The sequence below is a fragment of the Eptesicus fuscus genome, chromosome 22 (assembly GCF_027574615.1).
Source record: "Eptesicus fuscus isolate TK198812 chromosome 22, DD_ASM_mEF_20220401, whole genome shotgun sequence".
In the NCBI taxonomy this organism is placed as follows: domain Eukaryota; kingdom Metazoa; phylum Chordata; class Mammalia; order Chiroptera; family Vespertilionidae; genus Eptesicus; species Eptesicus fuscus.
This window is the reverse complement of record NC_072494.1, coordinates 5,134,408-5,157,828: the sequence shown is the minus strand read 5'-3', so window position 1 is coordinate 5,157,828 and position 23,421 is coordinate 5,134,408. Positions and strand designations below refer to the sequence as shown.

At 46.8% G+C, this 23,421-nt stretch overlaps 1 protein-coding gene across 1 annotated transcript in view; it reads left to right on the top strand.

Moving 5' to 3' along the window:
- VAV3 (vav guanine nucleotide exchange factor 3) overlaps nucleotides 1-23,421 on the top strand; it is a 169,210-nt gene that overhangs the window by 127,332 nt on the left and 18,457 nt on the right. Inside the window, exons 20-24 of the mRNA XM_008147095.3 lie at nucleotides 7,035-7,171; nucleotides 19,188-19,253; nucleotides 21,842-21,876; nucleotides 22,610-22,726; nucleotides 23,294-23,381. Of these exons, the coding sequence (XP_008145317.2) occupies nucleotides 7,035-7,171; nucleotides 19,188-19,253; nucleotides 21,842-21,876; nucleotides 22,610-22,726; nucleotides 23,294-23,381 (443 nt within the window). The remainder of the gene's footprint in view (nucleotides 1-7,034; nucleotides 7,172-19,187; nucleotides 19,254-21,841; nucleotides 21,877-22,609; nucleotides 22,727-23,293; nucleotides 23,382-23,421) is intronic.

Here is a 23,421-nt window from a genome sequence, read left to right as displayed (position 1 = left end):
TGCGAGGATGAAACATTTGCTGCTCCTGAGGATGAAACACTTGCGACTAGAGTCTTGGAGTTAGTTTTTTCCTCAAAGTGACACAGTACCCGAGTTATGCTCAGTTTTTTTGGCGAAGTTTGACACACCAAGCTCAAAAGGTTGCCCATCACTGGTATATAACTTTAACAGCTGATAGCTCCATTGTGAAAATAAAATGTGTTTTAATGAACACTGCCTTTATAACTATTCCGAGTGTGTGTATCCATTTTTTGGGACACCCTCTAGTGTTCGCTGGAGAAGGGGCTTCTGATTTATTTGTTGGATGAACGGGTCCCGGGAGAAATCTTTTTTTTCTTTTCAATTTTTTTTATTAAGGTATTATATGTGTACATCTTACCATTGCCACCCCCCACCCCACTCCCATATATGCCCTCACCCCCCAGAGTTTTGCATCGTTGGTTATGCTTATATGCATACATACAAGTCCTTTGATTGATCTCTTATCTCCCCCACCTCTCCCTAACTTTCCCCCTGTAATTTGACAGTCTGTTTGATGCTTTACTGTCTCTGTATCTGTCTTTTTGTTCAAGTTTATAATGTTCTTTATTATCCATAAATGATGAGACATGTGGTATTTTTCTTTCATTGACTGGCTTATTTCACTTAACATAATGTTCTCCAATTCCATCCAGGTTGCTGCAAATGATGAGAATTCCTTCTTTTTTATGGCAGCATAGATTCCATTGTGTAGATGTACCACAGTTTTCCGATCCACTCATCTGCTGATGGGCACCTAGGCTGTTTCCAAATCTTGCTATGGTAAATTGTGCTGTGAACATAGGGGTGCATATATCCTTTCTGATTGGTGTTTCTAGTTTCTTCGGATATATTCCCAGAGTGGGATCACTGGGTCAAATGGGAGTTCCATTTTCAGTTTTTTGAGGAAACTCCATACAGTTCTCCACAGTGGCTGCACCAGTGCATTCCCACCAGCAGTGCACGAGGGTTCCTTTTTCTCCGATCCTCGCCAGCACTTGTCGTTTGTTGATTTGCCGGGAGAAATCTTGGAATCGAGGAGAAATGTGCTGCGTGAGCCGCTCAGGTGGACGCCGGCGTGTTCAGCTTGTGCTCACCAGGGCCGGGGATGCGCGATGCGACTCGGTGGCTGAACGGCCGAAGTTACTGCCACAGCTTAGGGGTCTGAGCGGTGAAACCAAAGCGGCTTTAAGAACAAATGCCATACATGGTTAAATCCTTGGAGATAATAGGAAAAGCGTTAATTTGGTTTTATCGCCTACATTTGTGTTAAAATGAACACTCAGCTCTCATAGTCAAACTTCCCCTTGAAAATTAAATCACGCGTCATTGCCAGGGTTTTAGCACGTGCTGAGCCCTGTGCTTGGGGTTAATAAAACCAAGATGAATGGTTTAGGCAGTTTCTGCTCAAAAGAAAGAGAACATTTATGTTGCGATTTTTCGTAATGGCTAAAAAATATTTTTTCTATAAAGAGGCAAAAAAAAAAATTTACAGAAAATCAAGGAAGAACTTTCCTGCCAGAAATGATTCCCTGCAGCTTCGAAGGGCAAAGTAAGATCTCCTTCCTGTTGTTGAACCCTGAGAGGGAAGCCCTGCAGCCGGGGTTTTCAGAAGAGGCGTAGCTCCAAGGCAGACGGGAGCCAGGCGCAGCCAGGGCAGATTGGATTTACGGGACAGAGGTGCTAATCTATGCTGCTCCCCGCAGCCAAGGACCAAGTGGGGTTTATGTGAAGTGTGCTTCTCCCCGAGAAGGACGCCTGCTTTTTGTCATGCTTCGACTTAATCAGACCTTTCTGCTGGGGTCTCGTTAGTATTGGGTACTCAGTACATGTATATGGAAAGAATTGTTTTGGCACCTGTGGGGTTAAAGCATAGGAAATTGTCTTTGTACTTTAAAAACAGCCAACAGCAGCCCTGGCCGGTGTGGCTCCGTCGGTTGAGGGTCATCCCTTGCACTGAAAGGTCGCCGGTTCACATCCGGTCAGGGCACATGCCCAGGTTTCGGGCTGGATTCCCAGTTGGGGGTGCCTGCAGGAGGCAGCCGATCCGTGTTTCTGTCTCACATCGATGTTTCTCTCTCTGTCCCCCTCTCCCTTCCTCTCTCTCTAAAATCAATAAAAACATAAAAAAAAAGCAACCACAGTCACCAGCTGTGAACTTCTCTGATCCACGACGGCACGCATCACGGTGCAATGACGGGCGAGCCCTGGCGCCGCAGGAGAGGTTCTGTTCCTTGTCCTGGGGGGGCTCTGTCGTAACTAACGAGCAAGAAACACCCACTGAAGTGATCAGACTCTGTCCGGGAGCCCAGCGGCTGGGCCTTTGCGGGCCGGCCGTCTTTCACGGTATGTGAAGTTAGTGAGGAGTCTGCGCCTAGTTTTGGGATCCAGTGCCGGGTTAGCTTATGATGCGTGGCCCGCAGGTGTTTTGTGATCCGTGATGGCGTGTGAACCGTGGTCAGTGTCACGTGTTTTGTGTCACGTGGTCAGTGTCACAGTGTCTGTGTTTTGAGAGGTGAGGCAGAACCAAGGTCAGGCTCGGGGCGCCTTTTCCATGCGTAGTCCTGTTTTTACCAGGGTCCCTCTCTTCCGGATGTTTCGTGACTAGTTGGCACAGTTTCTTATTATTTTAACATTTGTATTTTTCTTTGTAGTCAGCAGTTTACATTTCAATAATCATTACTTTCATATTTTTTATTATACCCGTGGGATGTAGGCTCCATTTCACTTTATTATTTTCCAGATAATTAGAAGCAACGGTATGTCTAACCATTTAAATAGCGTTTGATGCTAAATCTAAACATGTTGAAACCATAGCATAATTTTTATATTTAAGGTTATGAAAGACGTTTTTGTAGGAATAAAAGATAGGAAACGGAAAGTTTGGGGAGAGAAGAAGGCTTAGGCTGTACTTAAGGAAGTAAGAACAGAAAGATAAAAAGACCAGGAAGAGTGGTAACATTTTTTTTAATTGATAGGAGATGAAGAAAAAAAAAATTAAGATGTTTTTGAAGAGCAAAAAACGATTATCATTCCTAAAGTCAATATTCTACATGCATTTCAAGTATTTTAAATTGAAAAATTATAGAGGACAACAGCTTAATAGGCTAATACCTTATTTTTTTTAGCATTCCCAGTTAGTGGACAGGAAGGAGGAGGTATACATGCTCCCATTATGATAACCCCGGGGCTGTGGACAGATTTTTGAAACAAAATCTCTGACCTTACTTTCGGAGTCCGTAGGGTCTGTTGTTACTTACAAAGCGCTCATTCTCCCTGGAAGATCTGGGACCTGCTTCTTCCCAGCTTCCTTGGGAAAGAGTCGGATTCCGTTAAGTATGAAGATCTGAACAATCAGGTTCCCATAACCTTCCCTTATTTTTCCTGCTCAACCCAGGATTCCGTTCTCACTGGGTGACAGCGTGGTGCTGGGAAGAACACCTGTTATCCAGCTGGTTTTTGCTTATCGCTAGCTACAAACAACCGGACCCGGATTGTTTCACCCGGAAATAAAATGTTTGACTAAATTTACCCGACGAGCCTCCTTTGATAGAGTCGCTGCTCCACCCCGACGCGTACACCGGCTTTCGTGGCCAGAACAGTATCCTCTCAAAGCCATCCCCACCTCCGTGTGGCTCCTCTCCCCGTTACCGCGTGAGAAGGACTTCCTGAGCGGGACACGGCCTTCCGCTTCTGTGTGATCTCAGGGGGTTGTTGGTTGTGGATCCGCCGTGGAGGGGGTGGAAACAAGCATTTTACCGCGTTAGAAAGCAGATACGCAGCTGGCGTCCTCCTGTGAAACAGGCCGGAGTTGAGCAATCATTATCACTCGCTTGATTTCAAATGGATACATTAATACACTCGCTCTGCCCACATCGAATCCGTAAGGTTGGAACTGACCGGTCCTCTCTGACTTGAGTTACTTTTTATTTCAGAAAAACCTTAAGGAGGAAAAGGAATCAAGGTGAACAGCAGGGGAGGGACTCGGCCTCACCTGGGACACCGAGGCTGGGTCCGCGGGCTCGGAAAGGGGCTCTGGAAGTGCATGCGGACGGCGGGTTGGACGGTCCCCATCGGTCGTGTCAGTGCCATTTGTAAAGAGGAGGCGGCTCTTTGCCGTCCCCTTGGTCCTGTACGGAAGTTTATTCTGGAAGAATGTTCCAGGGAACGGTGACGAGGGGGTTTGTTTACATGCGTTTCTATGGAGACACCTTGGTCCTGGGGCTCTGACCCAGGGCTGGCTCCCTGGCTTCTCAGAAAACCAGCACGTCAACCCGATGGGCCGAGGCGTGGCCTCCCCGAAGCTTCGGCCGGGGGTACCCAGAGCGACTCCTCACTCCCCCACACAGATCAATGAGCCGGGGCGCACGCGGAGCCTTTGGGGCGCCGCCGGAGGCTCTCAGCTGCTGCAGGTGCATCGCGGGAGGGGCGGTCAAGGGAAGAGAGAGCGGAGAGCGAGGCGGCAGGGGCCTGGAGCAGACTGTCCGTAAAAACATCAGCTGCTCTCCTGCCGGCACTGGGGTGTTTTTTCACCGCCTCGGTCATGGAGTGCATGGAATCCAGCGAGCTCTTGCCCCATAATTGATGCAGCTCGCCTCACGTAAAGGCTGTTCAGGATGAGTGTGGGTTAGTAAGAGAGCCATTCTTAAGGGCTTCTGAGAAAAATATTCGCAATTTTGCACATTACAAATCATTTTATTTCCCGCAACATTTCAGTTACCTGGAGCCTATCGATAGTTATAGGTAGAAGCACCAATAAATACAAACGGTGTGAAAGCAAGTCAGAACGAATGGTGACGTGATGGCTGTCCAGTAACCCTGAGTGTTTTTATTACTGAAAGCTACATTTGGTCATGAAAATAGTAAACGGTTAACATGCAAATTTATGCAGTACTAATATACAGAAAAGGAAGGGTGGGGAGGCCGGGGGGAAGCAAACAACTATAGGAATTACAAGCTGAAGGTCATAACACAGACTGTCTTGGCCCCCCCCCCCCCCCCCCCCCCCCCAACGCTCAGGGCGTGTAAGCGACGACAGAGAAGTCAGAATGACGAAAGACAGTGAGCGACTGTGAGCCGGAGCAAGGGGAGGTGGAGAGTTATGGGGCTAGAAAACAGACGGTTTTGGAGGCTGTGGCCAGGAGTTCAGATTTCATTCTAAGTGGAGTAGGAAGGGTTTTAAATAGGAGGACACTGTTATAGAATTTATATACTTATTTTTTAACTTTTTAATATTTCAATTACAGTTGGCATATAATGTGAGTTTCTGGCACACGACATAGGGACTAGGCACCTATAGAACTTGCGAAGAGATGGGAGCGCACGTTAAAGGAGCAGGGCGGCCGAACAGAAGTGTGGAGGAGGCTCTTTGGGCATTTGCAGGGTGCAGGTCGGATCACACTCCGCGGAGAAGAGCTGTTGACTGTTGTTTTGGGGCAAGACAGAGTCTGCTGTCGGTGTGAGGGGCGCCACCTCGAACATCTGGCGGGCAGTGTGCCAAGAAGGACGTGGGATTTCAGCCCCCCCCTCCCCCGCCCCCGGTCCCGGGGCACCTGAGGCCCTGGGCGGGCGGGTGTGGCGATGCGGACGTGTCCCAGCAGCTCCGGCAGCTGAACTGGGCCGAAGGGCGCCTGCTTCTCGGCCTCTGTCTCCCTGATCGGACGGATAAGAAGGTCTTGGCGGAGACCTGCTTTCTCCCCTGCGGGCTGGCCGTTGGGAAGGGAGTTTGGAAGACTTCGTTAAATGTTTGCTGGAACATTCCATGGGGATGTGGGGTCTTTTCTAGGTAACTTGGCCATCGGCAACTCAGTGTCAGTCATCTTCCTTTCTGTAGTCAGTGCAGCCTTTTCTGCTGGTGACACTTTCACCACAGCCCAGCATTGGAATAAAAAGTTCTGAAGTGTTGCCCGGCCGACGTGGCTCCGTGGTTGAGCGTCAGCCTATGAACCAAGAGGTCATTGGTTCGATTCCCGGTCAGGGCACTTGCCTTGGTCGTGGGCTCCATCCCCAGTGTGGGGCGTACAGGAGGCAGCCAATCAATGATTCTCTCTCATCATTTATGTTTCTATCTCTCTCTCCCTCTCCCTTCCTCTCTGAAATCTATCTATCTGTCTATCTATCTATCTATCTGTCTGTCTGTCTGTCTGTCTATCTGTCTGTCTATCTATCTATCTATATTTTAAAGTTTTGGAGAGTCGTTAGCAGTGGCTTAAGTCCACGAAGGTTCCACAGCCTCGTGCTCATGGTCTTGTGCAGGGGCAGCAGTTTCACCGCCAAACGAGAAGGTGGCTGTGCGGTGACATTGTTGGTGCCATTAGGTCCTTGTGCGGTGGAAGCTCTCAGCAGTGAACCGCTGCACGGAGACCTTCATCACACATTCAAGAAACAGAGACCAGGAGGCAGCTGGCTTCCTAGTCTTTGTGGACGCTATTGGCTTCGACACGTCCCCTGCCCTGGCTCTGCTTTGCCAGCCTGCATTTGAGCCCAAAGAATTTCTCCACGTCAGTGTCTCAAGTGTGGCTCCGGCACATCCATCACCGCTTTGCTTTTGGGTTACAAAGTTAACCTTAAGACGCGAGCCTTCCGCGGGCACCGCGCTGCATGCAGACGGGGAGCCGCCTGCGTGGTGAGAGCAGGGAGGGCCGGGAGGAAGGTGATAGCAGAGAGGATCGAGTGGATGAAAAAATGGTTCTTTCCCTTTAAACCGGACCTGATGTGTTCTTCATGAAGCAGGCATCAGCTGAAAGAGAGATATTTTCTCACGCACAGAGGCCGATGGCGAGGGCGAGGGGAAGTGTGGAGGGGATGGGGGCGTGCGTACGGGTCTTACTGCGTCAGCATCTCAGATTGTGAGAAGGTTGGGGCACATGCCATGGTGGTGGCTGCAGGTGTTTACGCGGACGCCGGCTCGGAAACCTTTCCCCTGTGGGTGATGGCTCTGAGTTTTGTTAAAAAGCACCTTGGACTTCCCGCGGTCTCCTCTCCTCCATCTCCAACGCTGTGCTGCTTCTTTGCAGGTTTGCCGAAGATGCAGGTCATCAGGAGCTACACCGGGACGCCACCCCCCGCGCCCCACGAAGGGCCCCCGCTCCACATCCAGGCCGGGGACACGGTGGAACTTCTGCGGGGAGACGCGCACAGCCTGTTCTGGCAGGTACGGTCTCAGGGCGCCCGTGGACGTGAGGAGGGGCCGGTCACCGCGGCGGGGGGGGAAGGGGAGACTGGTTCTCACTAACCTTCCTCACCGCGACCGATGCCGCCGTGGCAGTGAACGTGGCACACGCCGGCCACGCCCCAAGGTGAGGCTCCGGCTCCGGCTTTCCTGCCGCTGGGCCTGCGGAAGGTCCCCGGTCAGTCCCCGTCTGTGGCCGTGACGCCGTGTCCTCGCCCCGCTGCCTCTCCCGTCTCGGGGCCCAGGCTTGTGCCGTGTCCTCCCCTCTGAGGGTCCAGGGAGGGGTGCTGATTTTTCCGTCTGCTCGGCTTCTTACTTGTCAGGGCGGAACGATGACTTCCCACCCCCTTACACGCGGGCCTGGAGGCCGCAGCCTCTTCGTACCACGCGGCGCTGCTGCCCTCTCCTTCTCGGACGTCATCCATCACCTGTCCTTCCTCTCAGCGGACGGGAGCATGCGGCCGTCCTGCTCTGAGGGTAGGATGACGGCTTGGCAGCTCCCAGGAGGAAGGCGAACGGGTCGATGACAGCCCGTGCGTGTCCGCTGGGGGAGGGTATGTGATAGGAACAGGGGCAGCTCGTGTCAGGACAGAGAAACACAATTAGCACGTTTATTTCAGGCCAGCGAGTGTGCTGTGTGTCAGCCCCCTCTTCACCGCTCAGACACGCTCGCACGCCGTCACCGACTCCGGCGGCTGCTTTGACATCGGGTCCCCTGTCTTAGGAAGGACCGTTCAGGCTTGCTGGCGCTGGCGATGCGTTGGAATTTTCAGAGACGTGTTAAAAGTGCGTGTGCATTTCCGGCAAAGAGGTGGCACGGGTGGGAATTGTCCTACGGTTCCCTCTAAGCCAGTCGGAGGAATCGGCGCAAACCGGTGCTCTTCGCTCTTGATCGAAAGGAGCCGGGGAAGAGGAAGGACTGGTGCAGGCCAGGCCTCTGCAGCCGCTCAGCTGCAGGGCGGGGGCGGCTCACAGCTCCGGCGGACCCCGCCGGGGGCTTCGCACATGTCAGCACATCAGCCCCTTCCAGGGATTGGGCTGCAGTTGGTCTGGCTGAACGCAGGCGGGGATAATGTGTGTAGAACCCCAGATCCATTTAATGTGAGCCGCTGACTAGAGGACACACCCAGTGGTAAGGTCCCGTGGTAGTTATGGCCACTAGCCCCAGCTCACCAGGTAGTTAGTCATTGGTAATAAACCAGCTTATTAAGCATGTCTACAAAACGTGGAGTTACAATAAACGCAGTGCTTTGGCTCGGATAATTACCAAACAAAGGGTACATTTTCAAAGAACTGGATGCAATCAAAGTGTACTTGCCACAGCCTTCGTACTGAACCTGACTGACTTGTTTTCTTGGATTCACGAGGCACTTTGAGGCCTTGCAGTGCTCCTAGGCTGTCATGATACAGAATCAGATTTTGTTTTGTGGTCGGTACCTGCGGCAGGCACCTGTAGGAAACTGGCCTGAGTGTGGTCTTACCAATGGAATGTTCTAGAATGACAGACTCTTTCCTCCTATGGGGAGAACGCTGCTGGTTGGACCCTTTGGAGTCACGTGAGTCTGTAGGGACGTTCACGGCGGACCCACACGCGTCATTTTGCCAGTGCATGCTCACAGAAGGCAGCTGCTTCCTGGTGTGCATCCTGCAGGAGCGGCTCCTGCACTGGGCTTTTAAACGGGCTTTGGGGCCGGTAGTTCCTCAGCTCCTCTCTCGGCTGCTGCCCGTCGGTTGGTCCTCATTTGAGGTTGCCGGAATCTCCACCAGAGGAGCGGGTGGAGGCTTGTCTTCCCTGGGCTGGGAGGTGGGAGCGCAGCTCACTCTGCTGAGGGTTAGTCACTGACTCTGCCATCAACTAGCACCGTGGTCGGCAAACTGCGGCTCGCAAGCCACATGCGGCTCTTTGGCCCCTTGAGTGTGGCTCTTCCACAAAATGCCACGGCCTGGGCGAGTCTATGTTGAAGAAGTGGCGTTAGAAGAAGTTTAAGTTTAAAAAATTTGGCTCTCAAAAGAAATTTCAATCGTTGCACTGTTGATATTTGGCTCTGCTGACTAATGAGTTTGCCGACCACTGAACTAGCAACAACGTTCAGGAGATGATACAACCCCTGGGGCCTTGGCTTTATCATCTGTAAAAGGCAGAATAAAATAAAAATGTGCTCACGACTGCATAGGGAATAAATGCTGTTATGGACACAGGAGTTCTATCGCAGTGCTCTGAAACGAAGCTCCTCTCTGTCAGTCCACCTGTCATCCATCCACATACTAACAACATGCCTACTATGTGTCCAGCTCTGTGTTCCGTACGGGCAGGCCCCCCAACAGGACAACTGGTATCAACCTCGTGGTCCTAACGCTCTGAGGACTGATGAGAGCTCACAGGTGATGAGATCTGTTGTACGTTTCTGTTGTACGTTTTCTGGTAGGGTGTTTGTCAGTCACATTGTCACCCGTCCATCTAGCGGTAAACCTGTGGAGAAGCATCTGGATTAGTTATTGGGATGGTACAGCGGCTTGGCATTGGAGTTTAAACATGGCTTTCGTCCTGGTCACGTGCTTCGGCTTATTTGGAAATGTTCAAGAAATGATGCTTTGCTAACTAAACTGTTCTCTCCTCTGTTTTTTTTTCAAGTGAGTCACTTCCCACGTTAGTGTAGAAAGTCGGATATTGTTGTAGACGGACACGTTTTCTGAATACTCTGTCCAAAGAATGCAAATCGTCCTCCTCTGTCTATCAGGAACGTTCTCTGAATAGCTATTAATCTCGTCTGTCTTATTATTATAACCACAGTAATTTCCAGTGCTATTGAAGTGGGTGGGCTATCTGCGGTTTTATTGTAACTTCTCTCAAACAATGAGCTGCCCATTAGCTGTAAAAACGGTCTCTGTTACATCTTTGCATTGAGGAGACTTATTTGGCAACGTTTTCTTTCTTCTTTGTTCTCTCCCCTTTCCTTGGAAGTTCTGTGAAATCGTCTTCAAGTGAAGTGAGGGGAGGAGAGGAAATGGGCAGTTAGGGCAGTTGCCCAGTTCAGGCGTAAGGCATCCTTTGGACTGAGTGTGACAACACGTAGAACAATTCTGATCATGTCACTGCTGAGGATAAACCTGTTGCTTTCAAGTTGTTCACAAGGACTTAGTAATGAAGGAGAACATGCTTCATGACGAAAGAGATTGTTCAGATAAGAAACTTCATTTTCCCAGGGAAAAAATACAGATAATCGGGGGTGGGGGAGAGAGAGAGAGAGAGAGAGAGAGAGAGAGAGAGAGAGAGAGAAAGAGAAACAGGCAAATGTAAAATCATGCCATGTCATATATATATGGTTTCTATACAGTAGAGTGCTTCGGATGTGTTTTCTTCTTAGAATCAAGCTTGCGAACAGTGAGGGGTTTTATTTGCTCCACTGTCATTTATGAATGGCCCGTGTCCCACAGGGAGGGTTTTGTAAGCTAATTGGAACCAAAAGGCAGTCATAAGTGGTAGAACTGTAACCATGGTGCCAAAAAAATACATTTTTTATCTACAATGAAAGTTAAATAACCAGAAAGTAGTCATGACTCTTCACACTTGCAGACCAGGCATCCACATGGTCTTGAATCCAAGAAGTGGACATGTGTTTGCACACAGTCTGATGAATGCACAGACATCCCCATGCAGAGGGTAGATTCGCTCTGTGGTTTCAAGGGGCCAAGGGCATCCATTTAGGCAGGGGTCCTCAAACTTTTTAAACAGGGGGCCAGTTCACTGTCCCTCAGACCGTTGGAGGGCCGGGCTATAGTTTAAAAAAAAAAACTATGAACAAATTCCTATGCACAATGCACATATCTTATTTTGAAGTAAAAAAACAAAACGGCAAAAACACCCGCATGTGGCCTGCGGGCTGTAGTTTGAGGACGCCTGATCTATAGGATGGCATTTGCGGAATTAGAACCAGGCTCTCCCCAGACTTCGGGTCCCCTCCCTCCATCCCAGGCGTTAGGCCGTCCTCCTTTGCTTCGGAGGGTTGTTCATAATGGTTACATGTCTGAGGGGAGCACCTCTTTCCAGCAGTCTCCTTCTGCTTTGGCAGAACCATCAGGAATCAGAGCCTGGCTTTATGTAGCAGTGTTTTGCTTTAAACATTTTTGTAAGTCTTTGCCTCAAAGAAAAGAATGAAAAGTCAGGAAATAGGTTGAGCTTTTGGAGAGTCTCAGGAGGAAGGACGCACCCTGCCCGCACTGACTCCAGAGGCCCATGGGGGGCGGCCAGCTCTTGCCTTGGCCCAGGCAACAAGGTGTTAAACTCCGCCCTCCCACGTCTTCGCCCACAAGACACTGTGTCCCCAGTGCAGCAAGGTGACCCTTGTCTTCCGTCACCTTGTCAAGGATTTCTGCTTCCCACAGGACTGCTGTATTTCGTGTTCAAACAAACAACAATCCAGACTTTTTTTTTTTTAAATAGATGTGTTTTTCTCACTTTAACCTGGGGGGAGAATGAAGGGTTCAGCGGGAGGAATCTTTTTCAGAAGAGGTATGTTTTCTCAGTCCTTCAGTCATGGACGTATATTTTACCTCCTGCCTGAAATGTCCTTCTACCTGTATTCTCTCAGCTGCATCTTCTTTATCATCGAGGCTCAGCTCCGTTCTGCACCTTCTCTGAGCCATAAGGGCTTCCATCAGACCCCCCGCTGTGCTGTACCCCAGTGGCCTGTTCACCCTTCTCCCTGCCTGGATAGAGGACTCTGGAGAGCTGAGACCCGAGCTCCCGTCTCTCTATTTCTAGTCCTTAGACGAAAATAGGCATCCGGTCCACGGGCTTAGAACCGATAACTGCTCAGATTTGCTATTTTCAGAACATGTTATTTACAAGTTTTCACCCTCGCTGTTTATTAACTCAAGTTACTCTTTATGTTGTTATTTGAGAGACCATTAAAATATTCATTCATCTCATCAGATCTAAATGCATTTCTGTTCCCTCGGGATAGTCTTAAAGCTGTTTAACCTTGTGGCCTCAAATTCCTCACCAATAAAATGGGGATTTGAGCACTTGAATGACGCACAAGGGTGGTGTAAGAAATCATAGGAAGTAAACTTGAAAGAAAATGGAAAAGGAGAAAGAGTAGATGTCTGTGTGATAGTTGGTGATTTTGAAAATCATGCTTCATTTTCCAGAAGTGGGGAAATGATTGCCAGGTTAGTTTTTAATTTTTTTTAAAAATTTCATCTTTCCATTTATAATTCCAAGAGTTTCACACATATAAGACCACTCTACCCTCCCTATTCCTGTACTCAATTCTTGAAATTCTTTGGTCAGGTATTAAACGTTCTTTTTTATAATTAGACATAAAAGCACAAGCGATGCATTCTTAAGGAAATAGTTGTAAACAAACAGGCTGAAATCATGAGCCCCGGCCTCAGCCCTTGCGTGAGAAGGCCTGAGACCTCACGGACCGTGAAGGAGAAAGTGGGGGACAGAAGGACAGACAGGTTTACAGGAAGCAAACTGCCCAGGGAATGGTTTGCTGACTTGTGGACTCAACTGTGGGAACTGTTGGTGTTTTGTGTGGGAGCTTTAAGCAACCAGACCCCCACGGGGGTCCTGACCCAGCCCCTCCTGGGGGCCGGAAAGGGAGGTGCAGTGGGGTGGAATGAGTAGGTCCTTCCTCGCAGGACCTCTGTCTGCAACCTTCGTAGTCAAGTCACATCCAAGGATTCTTTGCTTTGCCCTTGATCCAGAGGAGACCTTTCTAGTCCCTTCTGGACCACGCAAGACTGTCAGCTACAATACAATCTTCTAAGACTATGTAATTGTTTTCTCCTGATCTAAAATCCAAGTGTCCGCTGCACCATAGTCAGCGGCCAATAAAAACACGAGAGAAATAGCTTTACAAAGGTCAGATCCCTCCTGCAGAGACGGGACACGCCTCGCTGTGGCGTTATCAGGGAGTGAGCATCTCTGGGAACGCTTTCCCAGCCCGCATTCCTGCCCAGGGCATTTCTCTGTGAAATCCCGAACCTGGTTTTTGCTGGAGCACAGTTTCAAGGTGCTCCTCAGTTGACCTTGGCTTTGCTTCCACACTGCCTCGCACCACTTGCCTGCCTCCTGTGTGAAATCGGAGGAGCCGGGCAGCGTGGGGTGGTGGCTGCGGGGTGAGCAGCTCTGGGAAAAGGCTTCCGTGGCTTCGTATGTGCTGTTCATCACGAGACCTTCGTTTGACCAGGTGTTTACCTGAGACACTCGCGTTCCATCAGGGCCCCGTTACGGGAAAGGAGGAGAAGGCAGAGGGTGCCTGTCAGGGGACAGGGGCCGGGAGAGAGGCTTCCGGGAGATGATAGACGGTAGGGAAGGCCCGGAGGGAACATTTCCCCGGGGTGATTGCCAGCTGGCTCTGATTGAACGGATCATACATGGAGCTGGTGGGAATGTTTCCAAGTGGACAGACGGTATGTTTTCCGGGACTTGGCGAGGCTCCCGACAGAGTGGGCGAGGTCCTAATTGTTTACCCTCAAGATGGACCTTTCTGGTTAGCAATTCTTACTGGTACTTTTCCTGAGTGTGGTCCAGGGCACAATGCAGGTCATCGTGTGCACCTAGAGGAGGACACTGCCCTCTAGCTCAGACAGTGACCGTCACCTCTTCGTTTCCCAGCAGAGAGGAGCATTGTTGGGGGAAGTGCTGAGGAGTTCTGTGGTGGTGCCTTTTCTTCCGTTATTTTATCACCCCGGACGCTAGGGTCTGCGTGATTATTAGAAGTCTGCGTCAATCACAGAATCCCTTCACCGGGCCATTGGTCTGCAGGTGCATCTAGCCTGACTCTTGATTTGATACCACGGTGGTTTCAGTCGAGTGTGCACCTACCCTTAGAGGCGTTGGACAAAATAATTGATCAAATTATAACGTCCACTGAATTTTAGTGATTCATGGTCATTTGATTTCCTGAAGAATGAAGGAATGGATGTAATTCCTAACCAGTCAAACCCTGTGTGTCCCGGAAAATAGAGGACTTCACACGGAGTTAAAATGAAGGTCATCAAGGACCTGAAATGTCCTTACCTTCTATAAAGAAGTGCAACCAGATGCAGTCACCGACACACACTGTCCCTCATTTAGAAAGTGTGGATCAGATGCTGCTTGGTAGCAGGAACTTGCCTGTAGGGCGTGGGGAAGATGCTCAGGTAAGCAAAGAGCGTTGGTGGTCAGAGAGACCTCAGAAATGCTTGGGTGTCCAGCTGTCATTTCACAGCTGAGGATGCAGAAGCCAAGGAGGTGAAGTGACTGTCCCAAGGCCAGAGGGCCAGGAGTAGAACCCCGTGCTCCCTACTCGCCATCCATATCTGATGATTCCTCATCAGACTCTTCCGACCCCAAATTCTGCAACCAACTAGGAAGATAACCAAAGCAAAAGCCAGTCAAGGGAGTGGCATCGTCTGAGTGAGATCCTTGGAGATGGTAGCCAGGCCTATTCCTTTTCAATCCGCTGGTCTCTAGCTTAGTGCCTCAGCCACTCTGGGAAGTCGGTACACTTTGCATGAAAGCACCAATTCTGTTCTTGGTAGAAGATCACATTCTTTAACCATGTCTGATGTTGCATGAGCATAATGTGTGTGGAGCTGTTCCTCAGAATATTTGCTCTGTGGTCACGATGATTAAAGCCACCAAATATGCCTGTCTGGCGCGGCTCAGTGGTTGAGGGTCAGCCTATGAACCAGGAGGTCATGGCTTGATTCCTGGTCAGGGCACATGCCTGGGTTGTGGGCTCTGTTCCCGGTGGGGGAGGGGGGGTATGCAGGAGGCAGTCATCAATGATTCTCTCTCATCATTGATATTTCTGTATTTTTCTCCCTCTTCCTTCCTCTCTGAAATAAATAAAAATATATTTTAAAAACAAACAAACAAACAAAAAACATACCTCCAAGTATAGTTGTTTGCCAGGATTAGAATAACAAATTTCTATATTTCAGACTTTTGTGAAACGGGGTTTATTTGGTGTTACATGGCCTCTCCCCAAACAGGATTCCTTCCAAGACGTGGTAGAACCTTGCTCTGCTTTCCAGATTGGTGTTAGGTAACCATGTGGGCTTGGGTTTACCTACGTGCAGAGGTGCTTGCGCTTGCCGAGTTGTTGGTTTTTCCCCGTCTGGTTAACCATCAAAGTTATTCTCACCAGGAAAACGCAGTTATAAGGTTGGGATTTAGGATTGCGTCCTGGACAGTATCTTACCCAGCGAGTTCCTTCCCTGCGGGGCAAGTCCAGGAATACATGTTTGGATAATACGGAGAACGGTCCACAGAGTTGCACTCTGCTGTGACATTCATCTCACAGCTCGTACGTGTGGAAATACAGCTTATGGCGTTTTCGTGTTTTTTCCTTAGTGTGCATTTCACAACTTCACATTTTTTTTTTTTTGGAGTTTTTGACACTTGCTTCTGCCAAAACTTCAGAGATGTAATCAACACAAACAACTGTGTGTTCGTTGGAAGAACCTTCCAATACCCTTGAGGGATTAGTCCTATATTTTGATGACTTGATATAATTATAATCCCTTACAAATGATAGATACATTTAATTTCAAAGATGTTAGACGGAGATGCAAGTGTCTTTTTCTCTTCGTCATTCAGAATTCTAAGCCATGACAGCCCCTTACCTACAAATGAACCAGACTAGCACTATGACTTCCATACCTCATGCGTGTTGACTGCTTTAGGTACTAGACAAAAGTTAAAGCTCCTATTCTCATCCGACTAAGAGACAACAAAAGCTCCTGGCTTACGGCTTTGTTCTTCTGTGTGTGCGCATGAATATTTTGGAATTCATTGTAATGACCATTCAGTGTAACCATATGCAATTGTGCTTGGCGCATTTTCAAGGTAATCGCTAGTGGAAAAATGCACATCTCACTTATCACAGAGGAAGCAATTACGATGGAGGAATGGGCCTCCATGCAAGAAAGCATTAGGGCATTTGAGACAAAGAAATGGCCTATTTGGAATGCAGTATTTCCTGTTCAGGAGAAAATTCTGAGAGTCTCTGTTACTCGTGGCTCAGCAAAGCTGCCTAAAAGTAAGGAAGATGGTGGGACTATACACAGGACCCGGCATTTCTGTTTTAGTAGCACGAACAGGCCACCTAAAAAAGGAAAATTCAGAGGTGAAGCAATCCATTGAGAGTAATTAAAAAGTGTATTGTCGGAATAATGGGAAAGAGGTATTTTTAGCGTTTACCGAGTATTTTCACACCTGTTAACTCTTTGACGCTTGTTGCCCTGGTGAGACACGCGTAGCAGATCTTGTCATTACCCTTGTCTGAGGCTGCGCCATGTTTTAGGCAGAGCTGGGAGTAGAATGAGCAGTTCTGATGTACCTCCCCACCGGCTGATACTGCCTTTCCATGCTTCCCAGGACCCAGCACTGACAGACATCTAGCTGATGACAGCGGGGGCCACAGATCACTCTTTACCAACGACCGTTACAGACAGGGGCTGTGCTGGTCCTCTCTCCTTTGCCTGTCCTTTGGTTCTGTCGCATGTACTCACAAAACCTGTGAGAGTAATTCCAAAAACAGTGCTTGCTGCAAGCTATCCATCCATCCACCCACCCACCCACCCACCCACACACCCTCCCACCCTCCCTCCATCTCCCAATCCATCCATCCACCGCATCTAATCTCTCTCTCTCTCTCTCTCTCTCTCTCTCTCTATCTCTCTCTCTATCTATCTATCATCTATCTATCTATCTATCTATCTATCTATCTATCTATCTATCATCTGTCTATCTATCTCTACCTACCTGTCCATCCAGTCAGTAAGCTCATTTGTGTATCTGCCTCTGTTCCCATAATTCGGGGCCACCCTGTGTGTTTTGTTCCCCACACGCTCTGACTGTGTCTTTCCGGCAGTCTGAGAGTGACGGGCAGGGTGACAGTTGCTCTGGCCATTACCCAGTGTGATAAATTGCTCGGTAATCTCCCCAGCACCATCGTGCATACGTTGAAAGTGTTTAGGGCATTGTAACTTGGGGGAATTTCCGATCTTTCATAAATAACCATGCATCTGTCCCTTTAATCATGCAGCTTCCCACGTCTGTTTCCAATTGCTCAGCGCTGTTCCGGGAGTGCATTAGAGCCCGGCCCCGTGGTATTATGGGGATAAATGAGCCACGGGGAAAAGCCGCTGTATTTTTCTTAAAGCAATTCTGTCCCCTTCCTACAAAGTCAGGAGCGAAGCAATTTGCAATTAAGATTTCTGTAGGATATTCTCTGTCATGGAAAGCCATCCCTGTCTGCGGGTTTTGAAAGCGCAGTTTTTGTACATTAATACTTTTCTCTGTACAGGTGGATTGGAAATATCACTTCTACCAGCAAATTCAAAATAGTGTTAATTCATTATGATTCACCGTGGGTTCTTATAGAAGAAAAAGGAAAAGTAGTTATAACCTGAGTTCAGTTAGAAATAATTGTCTGATATGCATTTATATTGATGAGGTCCAGGAATTCAGGGAAAATTGTCAATAATTTTAGTTTGACATGCTTTTCTGCAGGAAACAATTTCCTTTTCAGGGAAAAATGGCATTTTTTAATGAATTCTAATTTAAGATTATTTTGTTTCCAGTCTGTTCCCATGTGTTTAATGAAGATTATGAAGTCACATCTTTTTTCTCATATACGGCCCATAACCCAGTTTCTCAGGTTCTTCCCGAAAGAAAACATTTTCATAGGAATGACCCAACCTGTGCTGCCCCATTTTACAAAAGCGCCATCACTATAATCTAGAGAACGCCCTGCAGAATAAACACACACAAAGATAGCGCCGTGGGGGACATCAGATGGCACGTCATGGCAAGGAGACATGTGTTCAAGCTGACCTTGAAGTTGCTAAGGGACTCACAGAACAAACATCAGACAGGAGGGTAGCTGAGAGGAGTCTCGGCGTTTGGAGTAGGCATAGAAGGAATGGCAAGTGGGTTATCAGACCCAGAATGAAATGCCCGCACAGGAACGCCAAGGGGAGGGAGCCGCAGCTGCCCGTCTCCCACTGCACTCCGAGCCAAGCTCCCTGGGCGCACAGGGATGCCACTTCTAGAGGGAGATGGTCTCTGATCACTTGGTCTTGCGTTTCTTTGTGAAAAGCAACAGAGCACGCAGCCTCCAGTCATAACGTGTGACTCATCCGAGGCTCTGAGAAACAGCAGTTGTTAAATAGCAAAGCCAAGTAAGCCCAGTTTCCTAAGAACTGTGTGATGACCCGTTCTGATGGTGGTAGTCTGCTTTGAGTAGAGTTTGTATTTCTGGAAAAGAAAAACAATTTCAAGGTTAGCGCCATGAGATTATTTTTAAAAGAGGAATTTGATCAACGGTCTCCAAGAATAAATTCTTAAGTATTTCATTTTGTGCGTCAATTTTCCTTAATCTGCTGTTTCTCTCTTCTTTTCTCATTTACAGTGCTGTTTGGGTTAAGATCCTCTCCTCCAGTGTCATCACTGTCCTCTTCCCTTAATCAGCATCCTGCTCCCTTTTCCTAAATCTGAAAATCATCGAAAACATCACCTTATGCTGTGCTTTCCATTTCTACACATCGTGAACTGTCTCTTGTCCTGGGGGAATGTTCTCATGAGTTCTGTTAGCAACACCCATAATAACCACATAAATCAAATCCCTAATTAATTATGGAGCCTGAACAAAACCAATATGATATGCTTGAATTAATGACTATGAAATTGAAAAATAGAATATTGCTTATTGTCCCCTGGTAGGATTGAGGAATGTAAAGTTAACAAAACCGAATGGTAGTTTGGAGAGTCAAGCTTGAATTCTTAGTTTATAATCATGTTCTGAAACCATGTGTAGGGTTTAACAATCTTAAAAGCTCTCTGCTCTTTGCTTCTGTTCCTGAGCCAGAGTGAGTTCCCTGGATAGGATGCGCCATGCATTGAGGACCCCGAGTAACGGCCGTGTACCTAGTGTTATGGGGTTATCATTTGTGGTAAATTTATTCTTAAATTGGCATTTTTCTTCTAATTCAGGGTAGAAATTTAGCCTCTGGAGAGGTTGGATTTTTTCCAAGTGACGCTGTCAAGCCTTGCCCATGCGTAAGTATGAGTATTTTATTTCTTCTGTTTCGTTGTTGATGTTGTAATTAATTGTGCAAGGATGTGCAATCGATGCTGGCCTGGTTGCTCGTTAATTTTGTCAATATGTCTGGAGCGATCATATTATTGTGTGTTTGAATGCTTTGGCCAATGCTATTAAAATTCCCCAATCATTATGATTTCATTGTCAGAAAATATTTTTTAAAGGTGGGAGAGTCTGGCAAGAAGAAAATTTAACTTAGTGGAATTTATAAAATTAAATTGTCTACAAGGTTTTAGGAGGATTCACCAAAGCTACAGATCAGCTGAACTGTACCGGTTTCTCTCTTCCCCCCGAGGCGAGATGGGGGCCTAATCTAGTCCCAGTCACGCTGGTTACAGAGAGATGTGACACTTGAACTAGTGTGTTGGAAAGCATGAGAGTCGAAAGTTCTTCAATCAAATCTCTAAATACATCTTACTGTGCTTTAGCTTGTCATTACTGTTTACTTAATGTTATAATGACATTTTATGAAATCATCAAACACATTAGGCTGATACAAGGAGAATGCATGAGTATTTACTCATATTATTACGGACGACTATAACGTACTGTCTAGTGCTTTATGAGATTTATAAATTTCTGTTTAGGGGTGACATTATTTTATCATCATAATTTGCTGTTTAGGGTGGATTTTTCTATGGAACGTTTCGAGTTCTTGACTCTAGGTAAATAAATGTTTTTACTAAAATAATGGAGTTGATAGTTTGGGAAAAACAAAACCACCCTTAATCTGTCGTAGTTGCCGTATTTCAATCCTTCCTGGATCTCTATACTGGAGCATCTTTTTAAAAAAATATATATATATTTTTATTGATTTCAGAGGGAAAGGGAGAGGGAGAGAGAGATAGAAATATTATAATGAGAAAGAATCATTGATCGGCTGCCTCCTGCACGCTCCACACTGGGGATCGAGCCTGTAACCCAGGCATGTGCCCTGACCGGAATCGAGCCATGACCTCCTGGTTCCTAGGTCGGCACTCAACCACTGAGCCACGCTGGCAGGCTGGAGCATCTTTTTATGTTACATGCGTGAACGGCTGCCATCTTGGATTTCAGAATGTCACCTGTAGAATCATTCACTCCACTCACTCCTGCTTAATTCATTTCAAAAGCAGAGGGAATCCGGGAGCATGTGCTGTTCTGTTGATTCTGTGATTGAATTCACATATTTTTTTATCTTCTGCTATAATCTTGAAAATCTGTTGAAGTTCACTCATCTAATCAGATAAGCAAAAATGATTGTTTAGCTCGTTTTCTGTCATTTGTATAAACAGGGTTCAGGCTTCCTGTGCTGAGAGCAGTGGTATTTGCATGAGGGCAGGTGGCGGGAGATTGTATGTTCTCACATTACGATGTTGGGAACCTAAAGTCATCAGATCGCGGATAGTAAGCATGTCATATTCCACGTCCACACCATTTCATTTTCTCCTAATCCGTACCTGAGTGCGTGCTGAGGGAGTTTCTGAGGCCATGTACATCTTCCCATCAGGAGGGTAACTGTTGAGGATTGATTCCTATTTGTGAAACCAAGGGCGTAAGAAAAGGTTCGCAGGATTTGAAGGGGGGTACCTTACTCCCAATATTTTTGTAATGGATTGAGATTTTAGAGGCAGTAAGGTTAGAAGTGGAATTCATTGGGTCACAATATTTAAATGTTGATAGTTTTAGAGATATTTGACTCTTCATCTGAAAGGACAAAAGAATAAGAGCCTACTATGAAATCAGGCATGTTCACATTGGCCACACCTCTGAAATACGATCGCTTTTACTGTTAAAAATGATGCTAACAATATTTTCAATCACTGGGTGTTAAGAGGCCCAGGAATATACCTTGGTGCATACATATCACAGAGTCACATGATTCATGAAAAATTTCTGAACAAGAGACAACCTGTCTGCACTCCCGGGTTTATCAACTTTGCGTGTTTTTATTGGTTATTTCATGAGTATTAGTATACCTGCATTGGCTTTGTTCATTGTCTAGTTTCCATAAGCAACCAGAGGGATTTTTCTTTCTTTTTCTTTCGTTGTGAGCTTAGAAAATGTAATATTTTTTCTCTTTTTCAAAAAGAGGAAAAATGAGTCTTTTCCATGACTTTTCCCTGAAAATCAGAGTTTAGACTTTGTGTTACAAATGAAGAGGCCACCTGCAGGACACACTGTTTGCTGGGCCTGTTTCCCCATGTCTGGAGGAAGCGGGGTGCTGTTTGGTTACCCTAACATTTTCCTTTTAATTTTCCACGATAAGACTAAACTGCCTTGATAATAAATACCCTAAGTTTCCAGTTCATATTTCTCCTGTTATCTCTCCCCTTGGAAGTCCAGTGGCAGCGAAATGAATGAAAGGATGGATTAAAGCCAGATGAATTATGCTCTGTTTCCCTGACATAGACCGTGATTCACTGTGTATGAAATGGCCGGTGGACAGACCCGGGGCTGTGCTACTTAGGGGTTTCTAGCTGAGTCAGCTGAACTGAATTAGTGATTGATTTCTAAAAGCTTCTCTTAAGTAAACTTAATCTATTTTGGCTTTTTTATATCCTAGGTGCCCAAACCAGTAGATTATTCTTGCCAGCCTTGGTAAGTATTAAAAATGTTTATGCAGCCAAGTTGAAATGCCATACCCGTAGTTCAAGGGCGCCTTAAAGGAGGGGGTGCCAAACCACATTCCATGTCCATTAGATGGATGGAGGCGTGTTCAAAGGCAACAACAAAAAAACTTTTAAAGACGTATTTTACTCAGTACTGCTAGTTGCTTAAGAAAATGGCTTTCAGCCAATATGTGGGCTAACAGAGTTAATCTTATATCTAAAAATTAGTTTAAAAAATAATTTAAATTGTTACTGGAGTTTTCTTGAGGAAGATGCTCAAAGTAGATTCCATTTCATACTGTACATAGGAAAGGTGAAGTTTTGGTGTTGTGTGTGTGTGTGTACATTTGTGTGTGTGTATGTGTGTGTGTGTGTGTGTACATGTGTGTGTGTGTGTATGTGTGTGTCTTCCCTAAACCCCCTACAGCTCTCTCTAACCTGGTACCTATTGGCTCCTCTCCTTGTCTCATTCAGTTATTGGATAAATATTTACTGTGTATTAAACATGGTTCATTTTACTCTTGCTAGCTTTGTAGAGCACTTGTGTTTGGAAGAACTAGAGGATGTCTCTGCATTATTCCTTTTGAAGCGATGGAATTAGTTGGCACAGAAGTCAGGAGAGCTCAGATCTGCCACCAAGTTAAAATCCTGGCAGGTGCTTACTTGTAGCCTCTGCTCTTTTTTGGGCACATCACACAGAGGCCTCTCCTTGTCTCTTACAGGTACGCTGGGGCGATGGAGAGACTGCAGGCGGAGACCGAACTTATAAACAGGCTGAACAGCACTTACCTGGTGAGGCTCCGGACCAAAGAGTCGGGCGAATATGCAATTAGCATTAAGTAAGTAGGACAAACACTTTTACCGAAATAGAGCTCCTGTTGCAGAACTGTGCAGACCCTCCGACATGTGGAACCCTGCAGTTGAAAACCAAGGATCTAATTACAGCAGCAATAATGCTTCTATCCAGACAGGTCATTGCCACTTGAAAACATCCGTTAGAAAAACACTGTGAAGTGGTAAAGGCTGCTAATTGGCATGTTTGCTCTCGTCATAACATGGTATTTGGGTGACTTGACGTGTGGATGTTTTTGGTAAATTCTAAGAGTATAAATGACTAGATTTTGTTTTATTTTGTTTTTCTATATTCTCCAGTGGGACTCACTGAACACACTGCGCATAATGATTGGTCAAATCTAATTTCCCTTCTCCCTTCAAAGATTGGTTGTATCTTCAACCGACCTAGTAAATATATTTGGTAAATTAGTTGTCACCACTGTATTGGCACAGGGATATATTTTGTCTTCTGAATTAATTCCTATAGCGTTACTGGGGCATGCCCTCTGGTCATTATTGATTTCTTCTGATTAAAACCACATTTATATTCATAAGTTATTCATTGCCCACAGGTACAATAATGAAGCAAAGCATATCAAGATTGTAACAAGAGATGGCTTATTTCACATTGCAGAAAATAGAAAATTTAAAAGTTTAATGGTAAGCATTGATTAGTTCGTTTCAATCTGTGGGTCTTATT